General features: G+C 33.8%; 1 protein-coding gene across 2 annotated transcripts; it reads right to left on the minus strand.

Annotated features, from left to right (window-relative positions):
• Positions 1 to 872: 872 nt before the first annotated feature.
• Positions 873 to 22,014, minus strand: LOC107667163 (carnitine O-palmitoyltransferase 1, liver isoform-like). Of its 2 annotated transcripts, none has more exons than XM_016458757.1 (20): positions 21,934 to 22,014; positions 21,771 to 21,829; positions 19,775 to 19,917; positions 18,138 to 18,277; positions 16,519 to 16,690; positions 16,177 to 16,278; positions 15,943 to 16,080; positions 14,799 to 14,876; positions 14,602 to 14,709; positions 13,855 to 13,942; positions 12,265 to 12,460; positions 9,300 to 9,488; positions 9,031 to 9,136; positions 6,772 to 6,888; positions 6,506 to 6,670; positions 4,525 to 4,653; positions 4,039 to 4,194; positions 3,623 to 3,736; positions 3,447 to 3,539; positions 873 to 2,493 (listed from the first exon to the last, which is right to left on the minus strand). In XM_016458757.1, exons 3-20 carry the CDS (start codon positions 19,913 to 19,915, stop codon positions 2,365 to 2,367), a joined length of 2,361 nt encoding a protein of 786 aa, XP_016314243.1. In that variant the 5' UTR covers positions 19,916 to 19,917; positions 21,771 to 21,829; positions 21,934 to 22,014; the 3' UTR covers positions 873 to 2,364. The 2 variants fall into 2 exon arrangements, with proteins under 2 accessions (XP_016314243.1, XP_016314242.1); XM_016458756.1 differs by having other exon boundaries at positions 21,771 to 21,832.
• Positions 22,015 to 25,958: the final 3,944 nt, after the last annotated feature.

Consider the following 25,958-nt stretch of genomic DNA (forward strand, 5'->3'; position numbering starts at 1 on the left):
TGCAAACGAGATCTCGTGCACTTGAAAGGCAACTTTATATTGTTTAAAATGCCAAATATGAGGCCGTAACAGAGATAATAAAGAGTAGAGCTGCCAACAGATTGCAAAGACAAAACAGAAAAACTACAAGGAAGTTTAGAAGCCCTTGCTCTCAGTCTGGCCAAGTGAAGCAAAAGGGCCTTCAGCAACAACACATCCTAGTGAAATACCACATTAATGCTGACTGTATAGTGATTGTACATGTTTGATGTTGATGAGCGTATATTATTCATTTAGCTGTAAAACCAGTCACCATCTTCATGTCCTTCACAAATATAATAGCTTTTGGTGTTATATGTTCTAATGCAACAATTGTGTTCAATCATATAGTGGTTATAGTAGTATAGTTATAGAAATATGTCCTGCATCTTGACTATAATCTGTCTATTTATTAATATTATCATACCTGATGTTTTCTTTTAATTATTCTGTCAGTAATTTAAAGGAATAGTTCACCCAAAAATGAAAATTAGCTAAAAATGTATTCACTCTCAGGCCAACCAAGATGAAGATGAGTTTGTTTCTTCATCAGATTTGGAGAAATTTATCATTATATCACTCACTCACCAATAGATGCTCTGCAGTGAATGGGTGCTGTCAGAATGAGAGTCCAAACAGCTGATAAAAACATCTCAATAATCCACACCACCATTAATTAACGACTTGTACAGCGAAAAGTTGCATGTTTGTAAGAAACAAATCCATCAATAAGGCATTTTAACTTTAAATCATCCCTTTAGGCCAAAATACAAGTCTATAATCCATAACAACATATTTATTTAGAACAGTTTTTTTTCTTGTAAACTCTAAATGATCTGTGCATATCTCTCCTGATTCAGATGGAATTAATTTTTTAACTGGAGAAATTATGGACTCATATTTTAGCCGGAAGCAACTGTTTGAAGATAAAAACATGATCAGTTTGTTCATTACAAACACACAACTTTTGCAGTCTTGTTGAATACTTCAGGATTATTGAGCTGTTTGGACTCTCATTCTGACGGCACCCATTCACTGCAGTGGGAACCAAGCAAGTAATGCAATGCTCAATTTCTCCGAATCCGATGAAGAAACAAACTCATCTACATCTTGGATGGCCTGTAAATTCTCAGAAAATCTTCATTTTTGACTGAAGTTTTCCTTTAAATCACATTCTTAAGTTTCCTACTTTTTTGAAAATAGAAGATTGGTATAAATGGTTTGTAATTATTATTAAATACATAATAATCATGACCACATTTAGCTTTGAAAGCATCCTAATGGAATTTAATCAGTTCAATTGAAGGTTAACCATATTATTTAATTCGAAGTACACCATTTAGAATTAAAATCATATCAGATTTTGTACTGTACACTTAGCTTTGTTAAGGAGACGTCTCTTTGGGTACAAGTAAACAGAAACTATGTGCAAATAACTGGCCTTGATTTATTTTTGAAGTTAAATCGTGCATTCGAAACACCTGAGATATTAACAGAAATGTGTTGTGGCGTAATTCTTTTGACCTATTAGACATATTCAACCTTGTTAAATAAATTGTGAATAGTTATTTTATCTCAACTTGACCTTGTGTAAAAAAGAAAGTACATAAAAAAACAGTTAAAATTAATAGACTTAATAGTGAGATCAACACATCAATATATCTGGACAATCACATTAAAACTGCAGTCACATGTAATATTCTGAGTCATTAGTCACTGAAATCTTAAATATACTTCTGCTCTGGGATTCAAGTAAAATGACAAGTCAAGTTATTCTTACACCTCAAAATATCCAGTTCAGATGGGGAGTTTCTATTTGGATGTGATTTATGGTATTATAAGAGCAGTGAAGTGCCTTCATCAGAAGGTACAGAGGTGATGCATAACTGAGATCCTCGGTCAAGCTTACTTTTAATGAACCTACAACCATTACACTAACTGGTCAGATCATTAACCATTAGACTCTCATCACCCTGGTGGTGATGCACACTAATCAGTTCGATTCTTCATTATATTTAAAAAATGAGGACCAAATTAAATCTAAATGGACTGGTCCTTCTGGAAAACATGAAAGGCTTTCCGCTATCAAACTATCTCTTGCTTTTAATGCTCTTTTATACATTTTATTAAACTAATACTTTTTTAGACGAAGCAGCTTCCACCATTTTTACATCATGTTGTTCATGGCTTCATGGCATCGATTTGTACAACAAGCATGGAATGTATGGATGCATGTTTGTATGTAATGACAAACATGCATTCAAATGAATACACACGCAAACACGCTATTTCCTAGTTCTATGCAACCTCATGTCTTCTGACCGTCATGGGCGATCTGTTCTACCTCTACAGGTCTTTTTTGCTTTTCTTCGAGTGGCTCTGCTCAGCTTTGGACGGGTCTGGTTTCTCTGGTGACAACAGCTCCAGAAGATCCTCCAAAGCCTTCTTGATATCAGCTCCAAACTTGTGAGAATCCTGCAATTTAGAAAGAATATTAGAAACAAATTAGCATAATTTTCATTAAACACTGCCATAACAAGGTGTAGCATCATAAAGAAATCCGTAAATGTTATATTTGCTATTAAGGGATATTTCATTATTCATAGTTTTTTTATTTTATTTCTTTATTCATACATATTTTTTGAACAATGCTGGTAACCAAGCAGCTGCTGGTAGCCATTGACTTTAAACGTATGGAACAAAATACTATGAAAGTCAATGGCTACCAGCAACTGGTAGTTTTTCTTTTTTTTTTTTGCATTAAACAGAAGAACATCTTTGGAACAACTTGAGGGTGAGTAAATGATGACAGGATTTATATTTTAGTTTTTGTCCTAACCAGTGTTATTTTTGCATTATTTATATATTATTATAGTTTGTATTTACATTTTGAATAATCTTTTATTTTTATATTTTTAGCTTTTAATTTAATTTTTAGTATTTTTTTATATATTACCATTTATTTTAAATTCAGTTTTAATTTTAAGTTTGTAATTTGTAGTTCATTGTAATATTTAAATACACTATGCGATTAGTATTTTTCTTAGCTTCTATCAGAGCATTTATTATATTTATATACTATTATAATATTTATGAATATTTTATGAGCTTTTATTTTTATATTTTCAGTTTAAGATTTAGTCATTTTGTTACATGTAACAATTTTTGTACTTCACCTTTATTCTATATCAGTAATCTGCCAAGGCAATCGTTCTAATTTTCATTTAAGCTTTTGAAGTTTATCATAAAGTATTTATATTTTATTTTTCACCTTTATTTCAACTACCACAAAAAAATGTTTTAATGGTTTTAATTTTAGTTTAGATCCTAACCAACTTCAATAAAGACATTTTGTCAATTAGTTTACTAGTCTCTATTTTTCCCTTTTCTGAAGTTTCAGGAAACTGGTAATGAAAAAAAGTACTAACAGTCTGAGGACAAGAGTGTTTGCAGGAAATGTGCAGGTTGATCATGTTTTCTCCGATGATGATGTAAGACACGCCGTAACCATCATCTGCAACCTGTCAAGAGCACACAAATGAAAATAAATGAAATGCACACAAAAGAAAAAATGAATTTGTGAATTTGCATGAATATTTCTGACCGGGCCAAATCCTCCACCGCAGGTGGTGTACTCTGGGTGGTTAATGAAATCAAACAGCTCCACCTGCTGAAGAGGAGTCTGACTGGTGGACAGACGCCACGTTTCTGAAAGCACCTGAAGAAAACACACACACACACAAATTTAATATTACAAAATATTTTTTTCTTATTTGCATAAATATGTTATTATTTAGGTATTATTTCAGTAGCAAGAATTAGATTTTTTTTTTGTATAACGGTAATGAGATCTGTCATGAATGCAGAAAAAAAAGTTCTACATGTGGGAAAAAATTAGGAAATTTTCTTTGCGCAATTGTTTCTTTCACTTATGACACACATGCAAGGGCATTTGCAAGGAAGCAAAAATCACTTAAACTTCCTTGTTCGGCAGATATATAGTAACTGTGTGTTGCACACCTCTTTAAGGAAAGGCGACTCCTCTCCCAGGTATTTGGACACAAGGTAGAGGCAGAAGAGGTGTCTGTCTATTCCTCCTCCTGTCATTGCCATCTTGTACAGATGCTGGTGTTTCTCAGCCGCCGTGCGAAAGAGACGCCGACACACTTCCTTACTCTACAGACACAGAGAGAGAGATGTTTAAATATGCACTCGTGTTTGAATTTGTACTCGATTTGTGAACTAATTGTTCATAAACGATTCACAATGTAGCAATACAGTGTGAAATTATGTAATCAAATGCAAAATAACACTATTTTAATTATTGCATTAAATTGGGAAAATTACAGTAATTACAGCATTTGAATGCATTTTTTATGGCTATCATCATAACCTGTGTCACTCATGGCAATTAAATTTAACAGCATTTAACAAATGTTTATGTCACTACAAAATCAGAGCATGTAGTTGTTCATCAATGTGTTGATATATTAGTGGATTGGTTACCTCTCCTCCCTCCAGAGCTCTGATGAAGGCGCAGCTCTCGCTGGTGCAGGAACGCACCGTCTCGGTCCGGCCCTCGCGGAATAAACGGGTCATAGACGCTTCGTAGGTCAAAGAGAACGTGCCTCGATTCTGGATGTGGGGAAGGAACAACAACAAAAAGAATATTATTTGTTTTATCAATTATTCAGTCAAGTTTATATTTGAATACAATATAACTAGATTTAAAAAAATTGTGGTTACTAGGGCCTTTTGTGTAGCTACAAGGGCATTGCTAAGGTGTCCTGGGTGGTTGCTAAGGGTTTAGATAATTGTTATAGAGTGTTGCTAAGCAATTGCTAGCATATTTTATGTAGTTAACTTGTCTTAGCATGTTGCTGGCATGTTTTAACATTGCTAGCAGCTATTGCTCATTGTGAATGTTAATGCATTAACTAAGGCTAAGTAATGAGGTCTTATTGTAAAGGGTTCTTTTGTACTTTTGCACTTTAATCTGTGTAAAACTTTTAACTTTATACATTTTTCTGTATTGCTTTATTGCATTTAAATGTTCAGTTATTTTTGTTATAAGAAAAAAGTTATTAAACCTGTTATACTATATTACGACAGCACTTTTTTTAAACTAAATTTCAACATCGTGATAATACCGTATACCGTAATAAAAGCATTTGATACCGGCATACCCCTACATGCATTCAAATGATTCAAACAGCGTTGCACAAGCTCGTTAGCCAGGGTTCAAAGTCCAAAGCGCGAGGAAAATCTGCACTGAAACAGTGTTACTAGTCAGTTGCTAAGTAACATTTTTATGATTTTTTACAAGGCATGTGATAGTGTGATACGTGTGACAAACATCTTCCCAAATTCGTAATGAGAATCATTTATAAATCTGCTGTTGTCCACAAAAAGAAGCGCTGAGATCTTCCTGCAGGTTTCTGCCAAAAAAGCTGAGAAAAAACTCAGATGTTAATGGTAATTTTACTGTTGTTCGGTAAAATAAAATAAAAAAGTAAGAATATACATTTATTATAATATTCACACAGTGTTCAAATTGGAATCTGTAATATTTTCTTATGTTTTAAAAGTCTCTTCTGCTCAGCAAGGCTGAATTTATTCGTACAGTAAAAATACATGCCTGATTCAAGGGGTCTCAAATGGCCAAAAAATATTATTTTAATAACTTATTCATTTTAAGTTAAATTGTGCTTTGTTGGTATAATGTCTGCTAGAATGTAAAAAAAAAATGTTCAGTGTTAAATATTTATAAATTGTTTTTTTCTTTGAAAAGCAAGACAAAACAGTAAAAAAAAAAACATTTTGGCTATTTATGCAATGGTGGAAAAAAAATTGGAAAAATACATGGGAAAAAAAAACCGCAAAAAAAAAAAATGTGTTCGGTATTCGGCCCTCGGTCCAGTGTTTCATTTTGTTCGTTTTCGGCCAAGAATTTTCATTTCCGTGCATTCCTACTTCTAACATGTTTTAACCAAATGTTAGCATTCTGCTAACCTTGTAACATGCTTCTAACATGTTCAACATTTTTTACACTTTTTTTTAGCAAGTTTAGTAAGCTTCTAACATGTTTTAACACATTGTTAGCAGGTTGCTATCATGTTTAACATGCCTTGCATGTTTCTAACATCTTTAATGTTTCCAACACGTTTTAACACATTGTATGTTGTAACACACGTTTTAACATTATGTTTTAATATTTATTTTAATATATAATATAAATATCATATTGTAATAATTAATAAAAGTCGTATGTGTAAGTAATAGTCAAGATCACTATCTTAAACAATAAAAAAAATGATCTAGGGTTAAAAAATGAAAACAAAACGTATTGTGCCACAGTGTTTGTGAAGCGTTAGTGGAACATATTCATAATTAATGTGATTCTATACATTCTGTTAGTGTGAAGTTGAGGAGAACTGACTTCAGTACGCTACATGTGGTTTTGTGTGTTACGTGGGTTCAATCTTACCCTATAATAGGCCAACTGTAGCGCAATCTGAATGAAGGCATCCGGGCTGATTTTACACTTTTTGATGGCACCCTTGCCAAACTCTTGTATTGGCAACACATGAAAGTCGACATCATCGGCTAGAGCCTGTGCCACAGCGAGAGAGCGTTCGATACGCTCCTGACACTAAATACACATACAGGAAGATGAATTATTCAGTGTCTCCATTAGCGGCCACTGTATACTCATGTCTGTAAACATGAGAAGGTGTGACGGTGTGTTTGTACCTCTGCAGGTATGTCCCAGGTTAGTCTAGTAGGTGGAGGCAGGGAGGAGGCCACGTCTCCTTTACAGTGACCTTCTTCAGTATAACCCAGCTGGAAACTATCGGTAGTCATCACATACTTAGAGAGAAAGAGAGTAAACATAATAACAATGACAACTAGATTGCATTTACTGAATAACAATGCAAGTCAGCAAAAGAATAATGAACATTTTATACAAGCTTAAAGGGCTAGTCTAACCAAACAGATTGCAGTGTTAGTATTATTAACTAAAACTATTAAAATATTTAATGGAACTTAAGATTAAATAAAATAAAAATTAAATAACTTAAAAACATAAACAAATTTGAAATGTTGCCTTGGAAAATTACTGAAAGAAAGTAAATTACTAAAATTAAAAACCTACGAGAACAATAAAAAAAAAAAACTAATAAAAAATGGAAAAAAGCACATAAATTTACTAAAACTAAAGAAAACTGAACCAATTCAAAATATATTTAAAAAAATTGTAATTAAAAAATGGGTTGATAATGCAGTTTAGTTCCCTTTATTTTTACATTTAATTACCTTTACCATCCTCTAAAACTTGTGTAAAACTTTTAAAATCATGAATACGTTTATAATGTGGTTAAATGTAGTCTTTAGCAAAATTCTAAATTAATATAAATTTTTATACTGTACATTATAATGTTGTGATGCCTAATTTCACTTACAGGATGTAAAAACTACAAAAAAAAAATAAAAATAGAACAGAATTTTAATATCAGCCATAACATTAACAAAATAACTATCCAATTAGTGTTGTCATTGTATCCCTATTATGTAAGAATGATTTAATTCAAACCAGATTATGACATCTTACGCTTAAGACAAGAAAGAGTTCTTTGAACGACAAGCATCATTATTTAGCTTATCTGATATTATACTCATTCATTTATGTATTGTCTAAACTAGAGATGCAACGATTGCAATTTTCTTGGCCGATTCCGATTTCCGATTTTTTGTTAGTGTGATCTGCCGATACCGATTTTCTTTCTAAGAACTATAATTGACAGCATATACAAACAAAAATCTACTTTTCTTCAACGCAAAGTTTTATTTTCATAAAAAAACACAAGTAAAAAGTCAGACAAATAAAAAATAAGAACAAATAAAAAAAATTTGCAAACAGCACAAATAAATGCAATAGAATAAAGAGAGCTATTAAACTAAGTTTTTCAGGTTAAGTAAGATTTTATTCAGGTAAGAAATACTACAGAAATTAAAGTAATCAAATGTAAAATAACACATCCAGTGTTATTTTACATTTGATTACCTTAATTTCTGTAGTCTTCATTGAAAAAATTAAATACAGATTTATGCTTACCATTAAAGTTATAAAATGTATTCAGTCAAGAGCAGAAAGTGATTTTCTTTGTCTTTTGTTCTTTGATTAACATGACAGACAGCAGCAGAAATATTGGACTGCGGTCCCTTTAAGAGTTTATCCACGGACCCAATATACTGTTAAACAACATGCGTTCTCTTTCTCAACTATTTAACGTTCCAAAACTGACTGTGTTTAACTGGATACACGCCAAGTTTGCATTTTGCATTTTGACATCATTTTGTATGTATTTGAACGTTTTAGCGCAGTTAGCCACTCATTTTGGTATTTGTGGCTCACAAGCTGTTTGAGAGTGAGTGTGGCTTGTGGGCTCCACTAATATAGATCAGTGGTGGTGCACGCACTTTTGGTATAAGCGCGAAACCTGTGAGAATGACTATAATGCGCAATACACTATTTGCATTACACACAAAAGCACTATTTAACCGGAGCGAATGAGACGTGTGTGAAGAGAGAAGGGGTCGTCAGAGAGAAGAGAGCGAGAATGCGTGGCTGATGTTATTGCCTGTGCCGCTGGTAACAAAACAGATCAGCTCGAAATCGGAAAGAAGTGAGACTGACCGACCGATCACCGATCCGGGCCGATCATGAGGAAAATCGTAATACAAGCACTATTTATTACGGAGCGAATGAGACGTGTGTGAGAGAGAAGGGGTCGTCGGCGAGAAGAGAGCGAGAATGCATGGCTGACGTTATTGCCTGTGTCGCTGGTAACAAAACGGATCGGCTCGGAATTGGAAAGAAGTAAGACTGACCGGCCGGTCACCGATCTGGGCCGATCATGAGGAAAATCGGCCGATTCCGATCCCTGGCCGATCGATCGGTACATCTCTAGTCTAAACAATACTCTCTTTTTCTCTCATTCGGTCTCTCACCTCCCACACGTGAGCCATTATAGGTGCGTCTGCCAAGGAGTGTTCAGCATTGAGGCCGTTCTTCCCATTCTTATACACCACCACAGTGAATGACTTATCAAACCACCTGAAACACAAACACAGTGCAAAACACTGCAATAGCAAAGACAAAGACTATCATGTCTGGCTGTGTAAGAGACTATTTATTCTATTAACAATTAAGCTAAGACAACATTTAGCATATTTAAAAACGTAACTGATGGACAAATTTGGATTGAAAAGCATCTCACCTGTCGTAGCATTTGCCGTGCAGAAGGGACTTGGCATAGCGATCCAAATTGCCAGCAGGATCATCCCCCCTCATGCCTTGCTCATCGTCGTCCAGGGCAACGAAGAACGCCGCTTTCTCAATGCAGTCCAGAGATCTCTTATTCACTCCTGAGCTGAAGAACTCCTTCCTGGCCTGAGCCCAAGGGATTCTGGGAAATGAAGTTAAAAACATCTGAGCATTCGTAGCAAGAATTTGAAAAAGTAATCTAGGGAGGGTTTACATAATATACAGATTTATATCAAGAAAGATTCTTAATATAAATGCATGTGAAATACTGAAACTTTACAGTTTAAATTGATGTACTAAAATAGTTAAAACAAAATGAATAAACTATAAACAATTTAAAAACCCAATAACTAATAAAAAGACAAAAACACAACTAAATGACTAAAACTTACCAAAATGAAAATGAAAACTGAAAATACAAAATAAAATCTAATCTACAAGAAAAACGGTCTCTCAATGATACTAAAATACATTACATTTTTGTTTAATATATTAACATATTTTATACATATATATATATATATATATACACACACACCCATATACACACACACACAATAATTAAAACCTGTCCTGTACTATTAATAAATAACTTATTAATAAATATTAATAATCAAAACCTGTGAATATTAATACTAGGGTTACGGGTTTGTTTAAAACAGTAACAACAAATATGAGCAATAATAACAGAGATGCTGCTTTGGAAAACACAACTGATAAATAAATAAACCAAATTTAAACTCCTTTAAAATTGTCTTATTGTTTATTTACATTCACTGTATCTTGGCCTACTTCCACAAAAGCATTATTTATCATTTCTTTACATATAGAACACATGCATGTTTGTTTTGTGTCAAATGAACCCTTTAAGTGTGTCAGCAGACATCGAGCACGTTTACATGCACACCAGTAAGCTGATAACTCACAAATATCAGCTTATTAAAATAACCAGTTTTCCCCGTTTACATGCACATCAGTAACCTGACAATGCAAGTAAGCTGCGTTTACATGACTTCATTAATAAATCTGGTTATTTCCCTGTTGTGACATCAAAATATAATCATTTGCGTATAATTCAGCAAGCATTCATTTTGAAATTTACTAGAAATTACTAGAAAAAAGCTCTATTGTTCTTGTTGTGATTTATTTCTTGTTTTTCATTTAATTCATAAGTTAACACTGCAAATTAAATGGTTTCGTTTTTTTCTGCAGTCGAAGAAAGTATAGCCTAAATTATGTCAGTGATTTCTCTCATTTTAAAGATTATCAAGAATAATTTTTTTTTCGATCTGCAGTCTAATAAAAGTTAATAAAATTTGCCTATAGATCAGAGACTACAGGCTAATTTCATTCTTTCTTAACTTTTAACTTCTTAAAATTTGTTATGAAGAATTTTAAATCAACTTCATAACAAATAGGCTAATGAATTTTCGTCATAAGCAATATACGAATATAACGAATACCCTAGCTATTCTATGAAAATAAATTTTCATTTAAAAAATCATAAATCACGAATATGACGAAATAAAATTATTACTGCATTAAGCTGCTTATCATTGCTCTTTTGTTGATTTTGATTGTTTCCATTGTCCTCATTTGTAAGTCACTTTGGATAAAAGCGTCTACTAAATGACTAAATGTAACATTGGACTTAATGCAAAACATATTCAAGACACATTGCTGTGACATTTATTAGGAACACCAACACAGCAAGAAAGCTAATGTTTTCTGTTATATTAAAGCACAAACTAAGAAAAGTAAAACAAACCTCAACGTTTCAATAGTGTGTTATATAGTTCGCAGTGTTGTCTTTGGTGGGGCGGGAGCAGCTGTGGGAGCGCGCTGCGGGGTTTGTGAGGTTTTTTTTGTTTTTGGTTTGGCAGAATTTGTCCAGTCGTGACGCGCCAGTCGTTAAGTGTGTAATCTGACTCAGTCATTAGGTGTGTGCTCCTCTCTGACTGTCAAAGAATCTGCTCCAGTCGATGGTAACGGTCTTTTAGTGTGTTGAGGTCAGAATGTTTCTGCTAGTCCTGTAGTGACTATTGTAATAACCAATGAATTTTTAAACCATTTAACCCAGGGGTGGCCAACGTCGGTCCTGGAGAGCCCACACAGCCCTGCAGACTTTAGCTCCAACCTTGATAAAAACTCACCTGCCTGGCTATCTAGGCCTTGATTGGCTTTATTTGATTTGGCTTTGTCTCGACCAACGTTGACCACTCCTGGTTTAACCGAATTAGGCTACTTGGATATGTAAATAAATACATAAATGTGAAAATAAATAAAAGTGGAAATAAATAAATGTATAAATAAATAAAAGAAAAAATAAATAAATGTGGAAAAAATCATTATAAATTATATATAATATAATATAATAAAATTATAAATAATTATTTTTGATTTTTTACTTTTCTTTTCTTTGTTTATTTATTTATATTAGCTTTTTTACATTTCTTTGTACATTTCTTTATTTATAATTAAGTCAGCTTTGGCATTCCATAGGTTATAAACGCAGCATTGTGACTCAACCACTTCTATTTCTGCTGCACGAGATGAGAACACATTTTTATCATTTTCTGAGTCATGAAAAAGTCTGCTTTTGTGATACATTTCCTTCTTTCTTTACTGCAAGACGTTTGCTCGGTCTAGATGCGCTTAAATCTGCACTAACGATGCGTTCCTGTCACGTATCACACATGCGCACTTTAATAAGCCAACAGAAAGTGGGTTATTGCGTTTACATGCCGTGCGAAATCGGAGTAAGAGGCAAAAAACTACTTGTTACGACCGGTTTATGCTTACGCCGTCTATGACCTTACTCCGATAAAAGAAAACAGGTTACTGCGTTTACATGACCAAGTGCGTTTTCGGCTTATTAAGCATAATCGGCTTAAGAACGTGCATGTAAACGCTCTTACCTGTCTCCTGCCGTCAGGGCTGCGAGTTTGGCCTCTCCGGGCACTGGAGGTGACGAGTCGTCCATTATACGCTGAATCTGTTGCTCGATCTCTCTGGGAGACAGCATGCGCCCGGCGTGGTACAGCCACAGGCGGAAATAACGGCCTCGGTGGAACACCGCCACATACTCGCTGTCCTGCCAGTGGATCAGGGAATCTAAATACACATAAAACTAGTAAATGCACGCCAATTCTCACCGTTCGCACTCATGCTTTGTGTATTATGTGCTTTTCAATCATCAGCAAATGATGGCAAAAATTTATTAGAAGATTCTCAGAGAGGAGGACACATCTGAGTGGGTTTGTGTATCTGGGTCAGTCTGTGTGTGCGGTACAAACCAGGTCTGTCCAGGTGTGTGTGTGTTTGTCTGTGTAAGTTTATACAGTAAGACGTGTTTGTACTTGTGACACTTCTAGGCCTGTCACGATAACAACTTTTTGTTGTGCGATATATTGCCCCAGAAATAATTGCGATAAGTGATATAATTGTCATTTTAAAGACCATTTTATGCCTCTGAATATATAATCATAATGTAACAGCATAATAATGCAAGAAGGCCTACACACTTCCAACTGACAACAAACTTTTAATTTTTAAGAATATTTAGATCATCAAAATATTAGATAGCTTAAAAAAACCTGAATAAATATTAAATAAACATTTTCTAACAAAAAAATAGAAAAAAAGAAAAATGCACAAAGAACTTGTATGGAGACTTTTCCATCTACAGATTTTTCCCTGACCTTCTTTTCTCTGTAAATTAAGGGTGCACACTATTGCTGAAAAACACAATCACTACTTAGCAGTCAGATGTCCGTATGCACAAAGGCACAGACCCCTAAACAAGACCATATCTGCAGATGAAACTTTTTTTGTAGAAGCATTTTTTAAATTTGAACTAGCACCAACTACACCACGTTATGTACGAGAAGCTGCAAAAGACACAGGCGCAAGTGGATATTGCGTGATAATTCGATATATTGATTATTGCGACAGGCCTAGACACTTCCAAGAAAACACTAAAGTCAAATATCTCTTCATCTTAGAAAGTATTCTATCTATCTGTCTATCTATCTATCTATCTATCTATCTGTTATTCATCAAGTATGCATTCAATTGATCAGTGAGAGTAAAGACAGTCATAATGTTACAAAAGATTTCTATTTGAAATAAATGCTGTTCTTTTAAACTTTCTATTCATCAAAGAATCCTGAAAAAAAATGTATCACTGTTTCCGCAGAAATATGAAGCAGCACAATTGTTTTTAACATTGATAGTAAGATATGTATCTTGAGCAGCAAATCGGCATATTGGAATGATTTCTGAAGGATCATGTGACACTGAAGACTAGAGTAATGATGCTGAAAATTCAGCTTTGATCACAGGAAATTACATTTTAACATATTCAAATAAACAACAGTTATTTAAAATTGTAATAATATTTCTCAATATTGCTATTTTTACAGTATTTTTAAACAAACAAATGCAGCCTGGGTAAACATAAGAGACTTCTTTCAAAACCATTAAAAAAACCCAAATTCTAGCCTTACCCGTCTCTTCTCCTGGAATGCGTGTGGTGTTGAAGATCCTCTCACATTGAGCGGCACACAAAGGAACATTTAAAACTGGCACACGACTCTAAAAGACAGAGTTACACTGTTAGTCAAGGTAACCAAAATGTAGTTTTAATAACTATTTTCCACCCTCAACTATTTTTTTCACCCGTAATTAAAGGGACAGTCCAACCAAAAATATTATTAAAAAACAATATTCATTCTTACTACAATTTTTTTGTTTGGACTACTCCTTTAAGAATGCTGTTATTACTACTGTAACTTTAAGATATGTAAATGATCTATTATCAATATCTAAACTCCACGTGGCATAGTTTAAAAGCTTGATCATCAAAATGGGCCAAATTGCTAATATGATATATAAATGCATGTAATATGTAAATGGAACTCGAGTTTAGTTGTCTTGAAGAATCAAACTGAACTCATGAGGACGTTTTATGGTGTATAACATCACATATACAAAGCACACTATACTTTTAAAGTAGTAATGTTTTCACGTTATGTTCTCTTTAATGCAAATATGCAAAACACCGACTCAATACACACAGCCCTGCGGGTCTTCCCTATTCACACACACAGTCTCCATCAACCATCCATAACCGAACAAAGTTCAATGCACAGCTAAAAACAGCTCTGCAATCAATCTCTGTCATCCCTCGGGGCGACGAGAGTTTCACCCCCCCACACCCAATAGCATCTGTCAGCGCTGTAATGTGGACTCACAGGTTTGATTTCCTCTCTGTTGAGTTTCCTGCGGTACAAGAGACAGGCATGCAGTGTGTTTCCTGCTCTCGCGGCTTGAATCGGTGTAGGCGTCACGTAGAGGAAGTCCTGAAGATGAAAGAGAAGGACTCAAGAGGCTTGAATATAAAAATATCACTTTAGAACTTCCTGCTTGTTTATGCATCTGTGAGCCGTACCATTCCATAGTAGTTGCTATTGACCATGAGTGGGCCACGCCCCCTCAGGTAGACATACTCCTCCCACCAATCACTGACCTGAAGATGCAGACACAAGAAAACATTTAAAAAAAATAAAAAATAAATAAAATGGTTAGGAAATCTTTTTACCATCCTACAGTTCAAACCCACTAGCAAAATATGATTTTCAGGTCAACATGAAATTAAAATTGACCCTATTTGCCATCTTATTAAATTAGTATGAAATGTAATATTCATTTTAATATTAAATTACATTAAAATTAATATCAAATCATAATATTTATTTAAGTATTAAATTAAATATTAAATTCCTCGACTTATTAGCACACTATTTATTTTTATTTGTTTGTTATGTAATGCCCATTTAAACTTAATATTTAATAAATATTTAATTCCTTGTCTCTGTTTATTAGGACACTATTTATTCTAAATATAATATAAATGTAATTCCATTCCATCCTCTCCTCATATCACCTTTAATTTGGTATGCAACGCCTATATTAAACGTAATATTTGATCAATTTTAGATATTAGATTCCTTGTTTCTGCTAATTAACATTTATTCTAAATTAAATATAAATGTTTGTTTTTTGCAATCTTTCATCAAAACGTAATTAAAACGCAACTGTTCTGTGAAGGACTTGGATTTTCAACTGATGTCACAAATCCTTTCCAGAACCTTTCATTTCGTATGTAATGCCCATATTGAACTTAATATTTAATAATGGTAATGGTATGTAATGCCCATATTATACCTAATATGTAATAAATAATAAAAATTACATTCCTCATCTCTGCTTATTAGCACACAATGTATTCTAAATAAAATAAAAATGTTTGTTTTCATAACCTTTCATCAAAATAAAATTAAAAAAAATTCACAGATCCTTCTTACTTTTAACCTCTCTCCTCAATCCCCTTTATTTTGGTAGCAATGCCCACTTTTTTTTTAACGATCCAATCAGTTCCTGTTGGATAAAATCCAATTCCTTCCTATATTTTCTTTATGTATCAGAGCCAAACTGAATGTTTAATGTCAGATTAGGGAAGCATTTTTAAGGTTGCATTAGACGATTGACAGGTATTGTGTGAAGTTTGTGTATGGTTTGCTGTTTGCTCTCACATAGTTGGATGCCCACATGGCTTTCAGTTTGAGGTACCACTGCAGGCGGTTTCCCAGACTGCTCTCAAACTCCTTGGCCAGAGTCGTCATCCTCTCGTATTCAGAATCACTCATCAATGGACGCGCAGACTCCAGGTACTAGAAGTAGGAGAGAATGTTAATAAATAACAGTTTTTCCCATATAGAGTGGTTTAGTGATATATTTTGGTGATGATGATGACATAATGATCTCACCCTCTTAACAGTGTCCTTCACTGCTGGAACAGGCAGGTTGGGCAAAGATCCTTGGTAACTGTACAATAGAGGCTGTCTGCCGGAGAAGATCCGGACCATGGCCTGAAGACAAGCATATTTGAAGGTAAAGTGTGTGATTTTGATGTTAAAATACTCTCCTATCCAGTTCAATATGCATCGACAATTATGCACATGTAAATTATTTGTAGGATGGTTCCCTCAAAGCCCGGCACAACAACACTGACTCCACCAAAGCTGCAAAAGTACAAACTTCACCCTTATTTACCATTACAGGTTGGGTGATTGTAGGTTAGGTGTGTCTGGTAGTATGACTGTACTAACCGCCCAGATTTTGGTGGTGTTGGACACTTTCCCATGTTGTTCAAACATCCAGCCGTGATACGACAGTAACTGCTTCAGGCAAAGCCTCATGGTGAAGATCAGCGAGAACCAGAGCAGAGTGCTGAACAACACGGCAGAAACCACCGTCCGACATTGAATGCTCAAAGAATCACTACAGACAAAGAGACACGATATTACACTGCTGTATGCAATACTGTAATTAATGTTTTATTAGTTGTTGGGACACTCTATGAAAATTAGTGCAGTCTGATAAGGTAATTTTTTAAGCACATTTTTGAAAGACTGTAAATATCCTATCAGACAAATAATGTATTTAAGTGTTGCATTATCACTTTCAGTGAGCTTTTAGATGATTAATTTTGTTTATTATGCAAAATCAGATCAGATATTTTAAGATCGTGCTCTACTGACAAACAAAGTGTCCTGTCCATAAGTTCTCTTCTTGAAAGTATGATATTATCAATATGACAGTTTTTTTTTTAAAGAGTAAATCGTTATTTTAAAAAGGGAAAACATATTATAGCTTTGACGCATAGACTGGAGACACAACTAAAATTCTTTTTAAAATTAAAAAATAAATATGTACATTGCTATTCAAAAGCCTGGGATAGATTTTTTTTTACACATTTTTGAAATAAGTTTCTTATGTTCACCAAGGCTGCATTTATTTTATAAAAAAAAAAAAAATACAGTAAAAGCAGTAATATTCTAAAATATTATTACCATTTAAAATAACTTTTTTTATTGTAATATATTTTAAAACTTAATTTATTCCTGTGATGTAAAGCTGTATTTTCAGCATAATTACTCCAGCCTTCAGTGTAACAAGATTCTTCAGAAATCATTCTAATACGCTGATTTACTGCTCAACAAACATTTATTATTATCAATGCTGAAAACAGTTGCTTTCTGATGACTAGAAAGTTCAAAAGGACATTTATTTTAAACAGAAATCTTTTGTAACATTATAAATGTCTTTATGGTCACTTTTCATCAATTTAATGAATCTTTGCTAAATTACTATTAATTTCTTTAACCAAAAACAAACAAAAAAAAAACGTATTGCTCCAAACTTTTGAATGGATCAAAGAATAATGTCTTAATGCTAGCTGTCGTTTCCAAATATGTTTTAATCGGAAATGCTAATAGAGATCAAAAAAACTTTAAAACACAGGGCTCCTTGTAGCGACAAAAACTATTAAAATGACTGGATTATTGTTAATATATTTAGATTTTTTTTTTATTAAATCACACAAAGTTAGTATCGGCTATTTATTATTAAAGTCATTGTTACACACATATGAGGGACACAAAATAACATCTGTTTTGTAGAATAGCTCTTCTGCTTTTGTCTGAAAGCAACTGAATCAAGGTGTGTGAAGGTACACACCCTCTTCGGGCATGTTCATAAGTTCATGGGTGGGAACCCCATACTTTTAAAAAGTTTCAATGTGAGTTACATAAGAGGATGACAAATGTTTCAGTGTATCTTTGAGTCACTGAAGCGGTTCACACTGCAGATAATTCATTTATTTTGCCAGTTTTGTCTTTAAAGAGCAAGGGATCAGATTTCCCTGTGGTAATGTGACCTCGATTACCTGACTGGCAGATGTTCCTGGATTTTAGCGATGAGGCCCATGGAAGGGTCTGAGCGTGTGTACATGGTGGCCAAGATCGCGATGACAACAAACAGCCATGAGGAAGGGCTGGCAGGATACACACCAGTGATCACGTTGTTCTGTACGAGAGAAAGAATAAACAAACACTAGGGGAAAAAATGAGGAAAGATCGCCAGAATAAACAAAAGACACATTACGAAATCCAGCTGGGGAACATGTGACAATAAACATTCAAAATAAGGAAACAAAATATCAAAATGCGCTATTTGCTTTTGTAATAGAGACTATATTGCTCATTTTAGTGTTCATTTGTGTATTTTATTCTAAAAATAAATACATTTTATAATCAATTAGAAAATGCATGATTGACTTTTAACACACTATGCACAAAAATAAACAGAAAATGGACAGATTTAGCAGAAAAAACGAAGGTTTTATTGTGCATGTTATTGTTCATTTGTGCATTTTGTTGTAAAATAAATAAATGTTTGTTTTTAGAATAAAAAAAAGCATTATCGACATTAAAAACTTATACATGCACAAAAAACAAAACAGGCAGATTTAGTAGTCGACAGATGATCAAAATGATCTATTTGCTTTTGTAATAAAGATTTTATTGTGCATTTTATTGTTCATTTGTGCATTTTACTATAGAAAAAAAAATGTTTGCTTTCATATTCAAATATAAAAATTTATTATCAAAGTTAAATTCACTACTATTAAATGTCCAAAAAAAATAAAAAATAAACATAAAACAGGCAGATTAAAATCAAAATGAGCTATTTGCTTTTGTAAAGATTTTATTGTGCAGTTTATTGGTTGTTTGTGCATTTTACTCTAATATAAATAAAGGTTTGTTTTCATAATCAAAAATAAAAAAGCATTATCAAAGTTAAACACACTATTACAAAAACATTAAAATAAACATAAAACAGACAAATTTAGTGGATGACAAAATAAAATCAAAATGAGCTATTTGGTTTTATAATAAATAAATTAGTGTATTTTATTGTTCATTTGCGCATTTCATCCTAAAATAAATAAATGTGTATTTTATAATCAAGTATACAGATGCATTATCAACATTAAATGCACTATTACATAAACAAAAATAAGTATAAAATGAATGGATTTAATAGGTGACGAAATAAAATCAAGATGACATTTGCTTTTGTAATAAAGATTTTATTGTGCATTTCATTGCTTGTTGTGAATTTTATACTAAAATAAATAAATGTGTTTATAATCAATCAGATGCATTATCAACATTAAATGCACTATTACCTAAACAAAAATAAGTATAAAATTGACTGTTTAATAGACGACAAAATAAATCAAAATGAAAATTGCTTTTGTAATAAAGATTTTATTGTGCCTTTTATTGTTCATTTGTGCCTTTTATTTTTAAATAAATAAATGTTTGTTTTTATAATCATTTTATAATCATAATAAACATTTTAAAATGACTAAATATATATATATATATATATATATATATATCAGTGTAGCATCTACAATACAAGCAATTTCTCACATAAAGGAAGTTAAATGCATTGCAAATAGCACTTCATATTACCTTTAAAGCTGTTAGAATGTATAATGTAAGTTTAGTTCACCTTCAGCCGTGTGACGCGTTTCTTCCAGGAGCGGAGGCCTGACAGATAGACCTGTCTCAGGGCCTGATGGGACAGCTGCAGGTCGATCCCCTCTGGAGTGATAGTGAACTGAAACGCCACGGCCTGATGGGCTTCTGCCATTTCTAAAGAGAGTGTGAGACAAAGACAGAGGCTTTTAAAAACAGCAGCTCAAATTTCCCTGCAGCAAAGGTACAGTACTTTGTGCATGATTGCAGCCCTCGACGTCCATCGCTTTATCTCACTTACACTTATTTAAACACCATCCAGCATCCATTATGAATCTACAAGTTGAGTTATGATCCATTAAGGCAGACTGATACAGACGTTTCTGCGAAGGGCTCATTTTATGCCTATAAAACCCAATCAACAGCTATAAGAGAGTCTGTTTCCAGCCTGTGTAAATGAAGGGAAACTTCCTTGCCTTTATCCAGCCTTGTCATGCTTTCATTGGTCATTCAGACAGACTAGACACTTAGAATTTATATATAAATAAAACATATAAATAAATAAAATCACTCCCACATGTACATCCAGAAAAGATGTATCTATGGCAACAGTGTTGTTATGGCAACCAGGAGCAAAGAGTTCCCTCATGACTACCAGTCTGCTCAACCAAAAACACAGTTACAGTATTCATCAACATTCCTCTTCATATACACAGTGATGTGCACAGGTTTGGTAAAAGAAGCTTTGCATTGTCAAAGAATTATTCAAATAATTTACATGCCTATGCATTTGCACATGCATATAAACAATTCATATAAACAAATGACAAATAGCATTGATATTGTTGAATAAAACTAAATAAACTACTAAAAACTAAAACTAATCAAAAATAAATGTCTACATGAAAACTGAAAATATAATAAAACTTCTAAATATTAATAATATATAAATAATAAAAAAAACAACACTAAACATAAGTATGTTGGGATAAAACAAGTCATATTTTACAATATTTGGATTTAATTAATGTTACTTTTAATATCATGGATTTTTGAGTCATGAACATCAAAACATGTCTGTAGAGTTATACCATACGTGACATGCTTTTTCATTAAATAAGTTTCATTCAAAGTTTTTTAAATCAGATATTATTGTTAATATATATATTCACATACACACTATACAAGTGTATACATTTTATGTGTAAACACATATACTCAACTTTAGAGAAAAATTACTAATCATTAATCAAAGTTCTAATAAGAAAGTACGTTCAAAACACTATTTGGTTATGCAAATACACAATCCCACCTCACCCAATGGGACACCACTTTCTGGTACTTAAATTACACTGCAGGAAATATGCAAATGAGCCTCTTTCACAAGCGACCAGAAGAGGGCGCTGCACAGAGATGAATTGAATGAACTTTAACCCAATTAAAAAAAAAAACGACTTAAATAATTCACATAGCTTGCATTAAATCGATGGAATATGGTCATTTGGAATAATAAAGCAAAAGAATACTCTAACAATAAAAAATAATAGAGTAACAAGACATATAAAACAGTAACAAACAGGTGCTAGACTTTAGCAAGGGTTAATCGATTAAACGACTATTTAATCCTCCTACAAAGACACCGACCTTTTCTATAAAAGGGTCTATCGCAAAACAAAACAGTTAATCATTAATCACCTATATTGATCTAAAAAAAAAAACTGGCGAGCGTAACACACACAGACCCAGAAAACACAACACACTGCCAATATAAACGGCGCTTGATCAGCATGTGAGGAGCTTTATAAGATCGAAATGACAGCATGCAGCTAAACTGGGAGTCCAGTGTCATTAGAGATGGAAACGTAATTTAAGTATGACCAAGGCCAATAGCGGATGATGCTTAATCACACCAGCTATAAAAGCGTAATCGTAATAAACACCCCACACATCTCCATCATCCATCGTCTCCAGCACACACAGACCATCCCGCCTCAGATTAGCATTATAGAGTCAGAAAGCATCATCCCTACCTGCTGTTTACTGATGTTACTGAAGACGGGAACAAAGTGACGGGCTCCTCTCCTCCCTTCTGCTTTTGAGGAACATAAACACAAAAAATTATTACTAATAAGCGCGTAATAACCCCAATATAGATGCTGAGGGTTCACTGGTATGAAGCGTAACTGTACGTACCTTTGATACAAACTGCGAAAGAATGTAACACATACAGCGAAGAGGGCGGGAAACAAGCGGCTCGGAAGTGAGCTGTGATTGGTTAAGAGCTGCTGACGTGTGCTGGTACAGCTTGACGAGCGAACTGGCAAATGAGCGGATAGAATGCCGCGCAAAGCGTCGGAGGCTTCGCTGTGATTGGACGTCTCGGCCGTCAATCAAAGATTACGGCCAAGCAGCAGTGACTTGGTTTACAGTTTGAGTTTTGGGTGTGGAGTGGGAAGAATAAAACGCAAATAATTTAGTGTCACTATCAAGCAGAGGTAAATATTCGTGCAAAACCATTTCCTCCACGTCATGTATAACCTCTACTTTCATTATATGGTCAATTTAGTTCATATGTTATCTTTTTTGGAATTTTATTTTATTTCCTAATTTTATTTACTTATTTTGTGTTTCTCTGTATGTTACATACATATCTACATACATATGTGGGTCAATTAAATAAGGATGTCTGAGATGATAAAAAGGAGAATCTTTTAATAGTTTAATTAAATGTACCATGGTCATGGAAAAGTTATTATTATGTTAAAGTATTAGTTTCCTACAATGTTAGTTTCCTTCAGTTTTGTAAAACATGTATAACACTTTCCATAAATATTTTGATTTAATGATTGATTTAATGTCAAGTGAACTAAACATTTAAGGAAAAAGTAGAAAAATACTTTCCTTGCACCTTAAATCCATGTTTTAAGAAATATTTAACGTTTTCAAGGTAAATAATGCTTACATATAAAATATTATAAATTACATAAACTATATTACATATTCGTAATAAAATAATTTTGAAATATTAAAATTAAAATTAATTTATAAATGATTTTTGCAGACATATAAATCAGTTCAAGTCATATAAACTACTATATAAACTAGGGATGCACCGAAATAAATTCTGGGCCGAAACCGAAAATTCTGGATGCATTTGGCCGAAAAGCGAAGCCGAAAATGCTTTACTTTAAAGCTAAACGTCTTTATGTTTTATAAAGTGTCATATACAGTAAATAAAGTTACTACTACAGGCATTAGCACAGATTGGTTGTGTTTCGCTGTTAAGCCTCCTTAAGGATTTTTCAGGATTCATTTTCTTGCGTAGAAGAAAAGACCACCCAGCCCTCGACCCCCACTCTTGTTTTACATAAGCTGTTCATCTGACCTATTTCGCAGCTGTGGGACAGCAATGAACAGATTCTACCACACTGTTTAATTAGAGTCTGTCACCTTTCCCACAATTACTGAAGTCAAGATGTTCATGATGTGGACTGTTGTATGAATCTGGATCTATTTTTTCGTTTACTCTCACTGATGATCAAGTCAGATCAGAATAATCACTTCAATAGCGCCCTCTATGAATTTTCAGGCAAATAACAATTTGCAGTCAATTGTTTGCAGTCTTTCACAAAGAGCTTTTTACGGTGTACAGTATTTCCCTGCAGCGCAATTCAAACACACACACACACACACACACACACGCAAAGGATTTTTCAGGATTCAATTACTGAAGTCAAGATGTTCATGATGTGGACTGTTGTATGAATCTGGATCTATTTTTTCGTTTACTCTCACTGATGATCAAGTCAGATCAGAATAATCACTTCAATAGCGCCCTCTATGAATTTTCAGGCAAATAACAATTTGCAGTCAATTGTTTGCAGTCTTTCACAAAGAGCTTTTTACGGTGTACAGTATTTCCCTGCAGCGCAATTCAAACACACACACACACACACACACACACGCACACACATAGTTGTTCTGAAGAAAAGATTCAGTAGTTTACTTTGATGAACTGCACTGAAGAACTTTGTATCCATTTTAAAATATCCAAGATCCGCAAAGATGTAGTTTGTTTCTTCATTGATACAGATTTAGAGAAAGTGAGCATTAAATCACTTCTCACCAGTGGCGAGGAAATTTTCAAGTGAGTGGACCTGGGTGAAATAGGGTGGACCTCAGTGTCTTTGGCTTTTGGCTGAAAAGGAAAAAGGCCAAAAATATGAGCTGAAAGTATATGCCTAAATTGAAAATAAAAATATGACTTTACTTGAAAATGTGATGTTATATAACAGACATACTGGTCATATATCGTCGAAAAGGTCTCAACTAGCATAATTGTTTCAGGACATCAAACAATACCAAATATATGTGAACAGTCATGAGACTTTTGGGCTGCGTTTTGGTGTGTAACTTTACCACATATACTAGATTGACAGCGCTTGCATTTACCATTTGTCATAGATTAGAAGCGCACACCTGGAAGATCGACACTGATCCACTGGGGTCTTATTACTTATTCTTTACTAGCGGTGTGTGATATTGACAAAAAATGATATCTCGATGTTTTCTGGTATTTTATCAGTAACAATAACATTATTTTGCTGAGTGTGTTATTGTGCTGGTATCTTAAGGACTACCGTGGACAGCTGACTTCTACAGTTTTTGATATTCTTCATTCTGTGTGGTGATCAGTTCACAGCAGTGATAGAAATAAATATTTTCCAATACGTTTAAATTGATTTTTACCTTTTATGGGCATTTTTTACAACTATAAAGCCATTTTCTTTTCTAGAAAAGTGTGAATCACCTTTTGAGTCAAATTTTTACATTTAATCAGTCAATTAGAATAATAAGACATTTGGGCTGTTACCAAGCAAATGAAATCAGTATTGACAAAATTCATCTTTGCAATGCAGAGGAAACAGAGAAGCTGCATCTGAAGTGGCATTTAAATGTTTTCCCCCACTGTTTAATGCAGCTCTGAGGGACATGGAATACTTGAACCTGCAGGTAGAACAATATTTTATACAAAATGTTGAAAACTGATGTTTGAAATTATTTAAGAAAAGAAAAGATACTTTAAATGTGAAATCAAAAGCTCCAGTAGGTGGCAGCAAGTCACTGTTAATAAGCCAGTCACTGCGATTGAACCGGATCATTTAAACGGTTGATTCATTCAGGAACGAAACACCGTCATGTTGCTCAGAGATGCAAAACAGTGCTGTGGCTGTGTTTGGAATTTGGAATTCTTTTTGTTGTCGAAATTGAGCAAAAACAGGCAATATGCTGGCTAAAACGTGAGTCTCTTAATTAATTTATTGTTTATTGAACTATTGTAAAAACCAATCACATTTGTAATCATGCTGATTTTGGAGGAAAAAACGGCACTCTTCGTGGGATATTGATTAACTATATGAAATAATATGAATTTGGTTATCATTCTTAATTAATACACTTTAATAGACTGAATCATGCAGTGAAAGAATGCGTACACGCATTAGTCTAACCTACTTCATCACATAATGTATGCGTGCACTCTGTAGATGTGTTTTATAGGCTTTTGCGATATAGCCTACTTGATAACGTCAAATCGCACATCGTTAAAACAACAATTATGATATTATCGCAGACGATATAAATATACTGGGTGGACCAGCCGTCAATCTGAGTGGGCCAGTTCCACCCCGGCCCTTATGTAGCTTCACTGCTTCTCACCAATGGATCCTCTGCGGTGAATGGGTGCCGTCAGAATGAGAGTCTAAACAGTTGATAAAAACATCACAATAATCCACAAGTAATCCACATCACTCCAGACTAGTCCGTCAGTTAATGACTTGTGGCGTGAAAAGCTACATGTTTGTAAGACACTAATCCATCGTTAAGGCTCTTTTTTTTTTAACTTCAAGCCATCACTTCTGGGTAAAATATGAGTCCATAACCCATAATAATGCTTCTTCCAGTGAAAAAGTCTATCCCCTGCTGTCCTCTCAAATCAAAGTCCACCTACATATTTGTTTAGAAATGTTTTGGACTGTTGTGGCTTGTAAACGGTGCTTGATCTGCGCACATTTGTCTCCTGATTCAGAATTTTTCACTGGAGAAAGCAATATTATGGATAAAGGAAATTAAAACGTCAAAGATGGATTTGTTTGTTACAAACATAACTTTTCACTTCACAAGACATTAATTGATGGACTGGAGTGGTGTGGATTATT

The sequence above is a fragment of the Sinocyclocheilus anshuiensis genome, unplaced genomic scaffold, assembly GCF_001515605.1.
Source record: "Sinocyclocheilus anshuiensis isolate Anshui unplaced genomic scaffold, SAMN03320099.WGS_v1.1 scaffold415, whole genome shotgun sequence".
NCBI classification, from domain to species: domain Eukaryota; kingdom Metazoa; phylum Chordata; class Actinopteri; order Cypriniformes; family Cyprinidae; genus Sinocyclocheilus; species Sinocyclocheilus anshuiensis.

Bases quoted from the DNA above. Each gene is read 5' to 3' on its own strand.
- LOC107667163 (XM_016458757.1), bottom strand. From the start codon at position 19,915: ATGGCAGAAGCCCATCAGGCCGTGGCGTTTCAGTTCACTATCACTCCA. The intron at 12,461-13,854 runs GTAAGGCTAGAA...ATGTGTATTTAG, and splicing joins CATTCCAGGAGAAGAGACGG to ATTCCCTGATCCACTGGCAG. The intron at 6,889-9,030 runs GTGAGAGACCGA...TTTCTCTCTAAG, and splicing joins TAATGGCTCACGTGTGGGAG to TATGTGATGACTACCGATAG.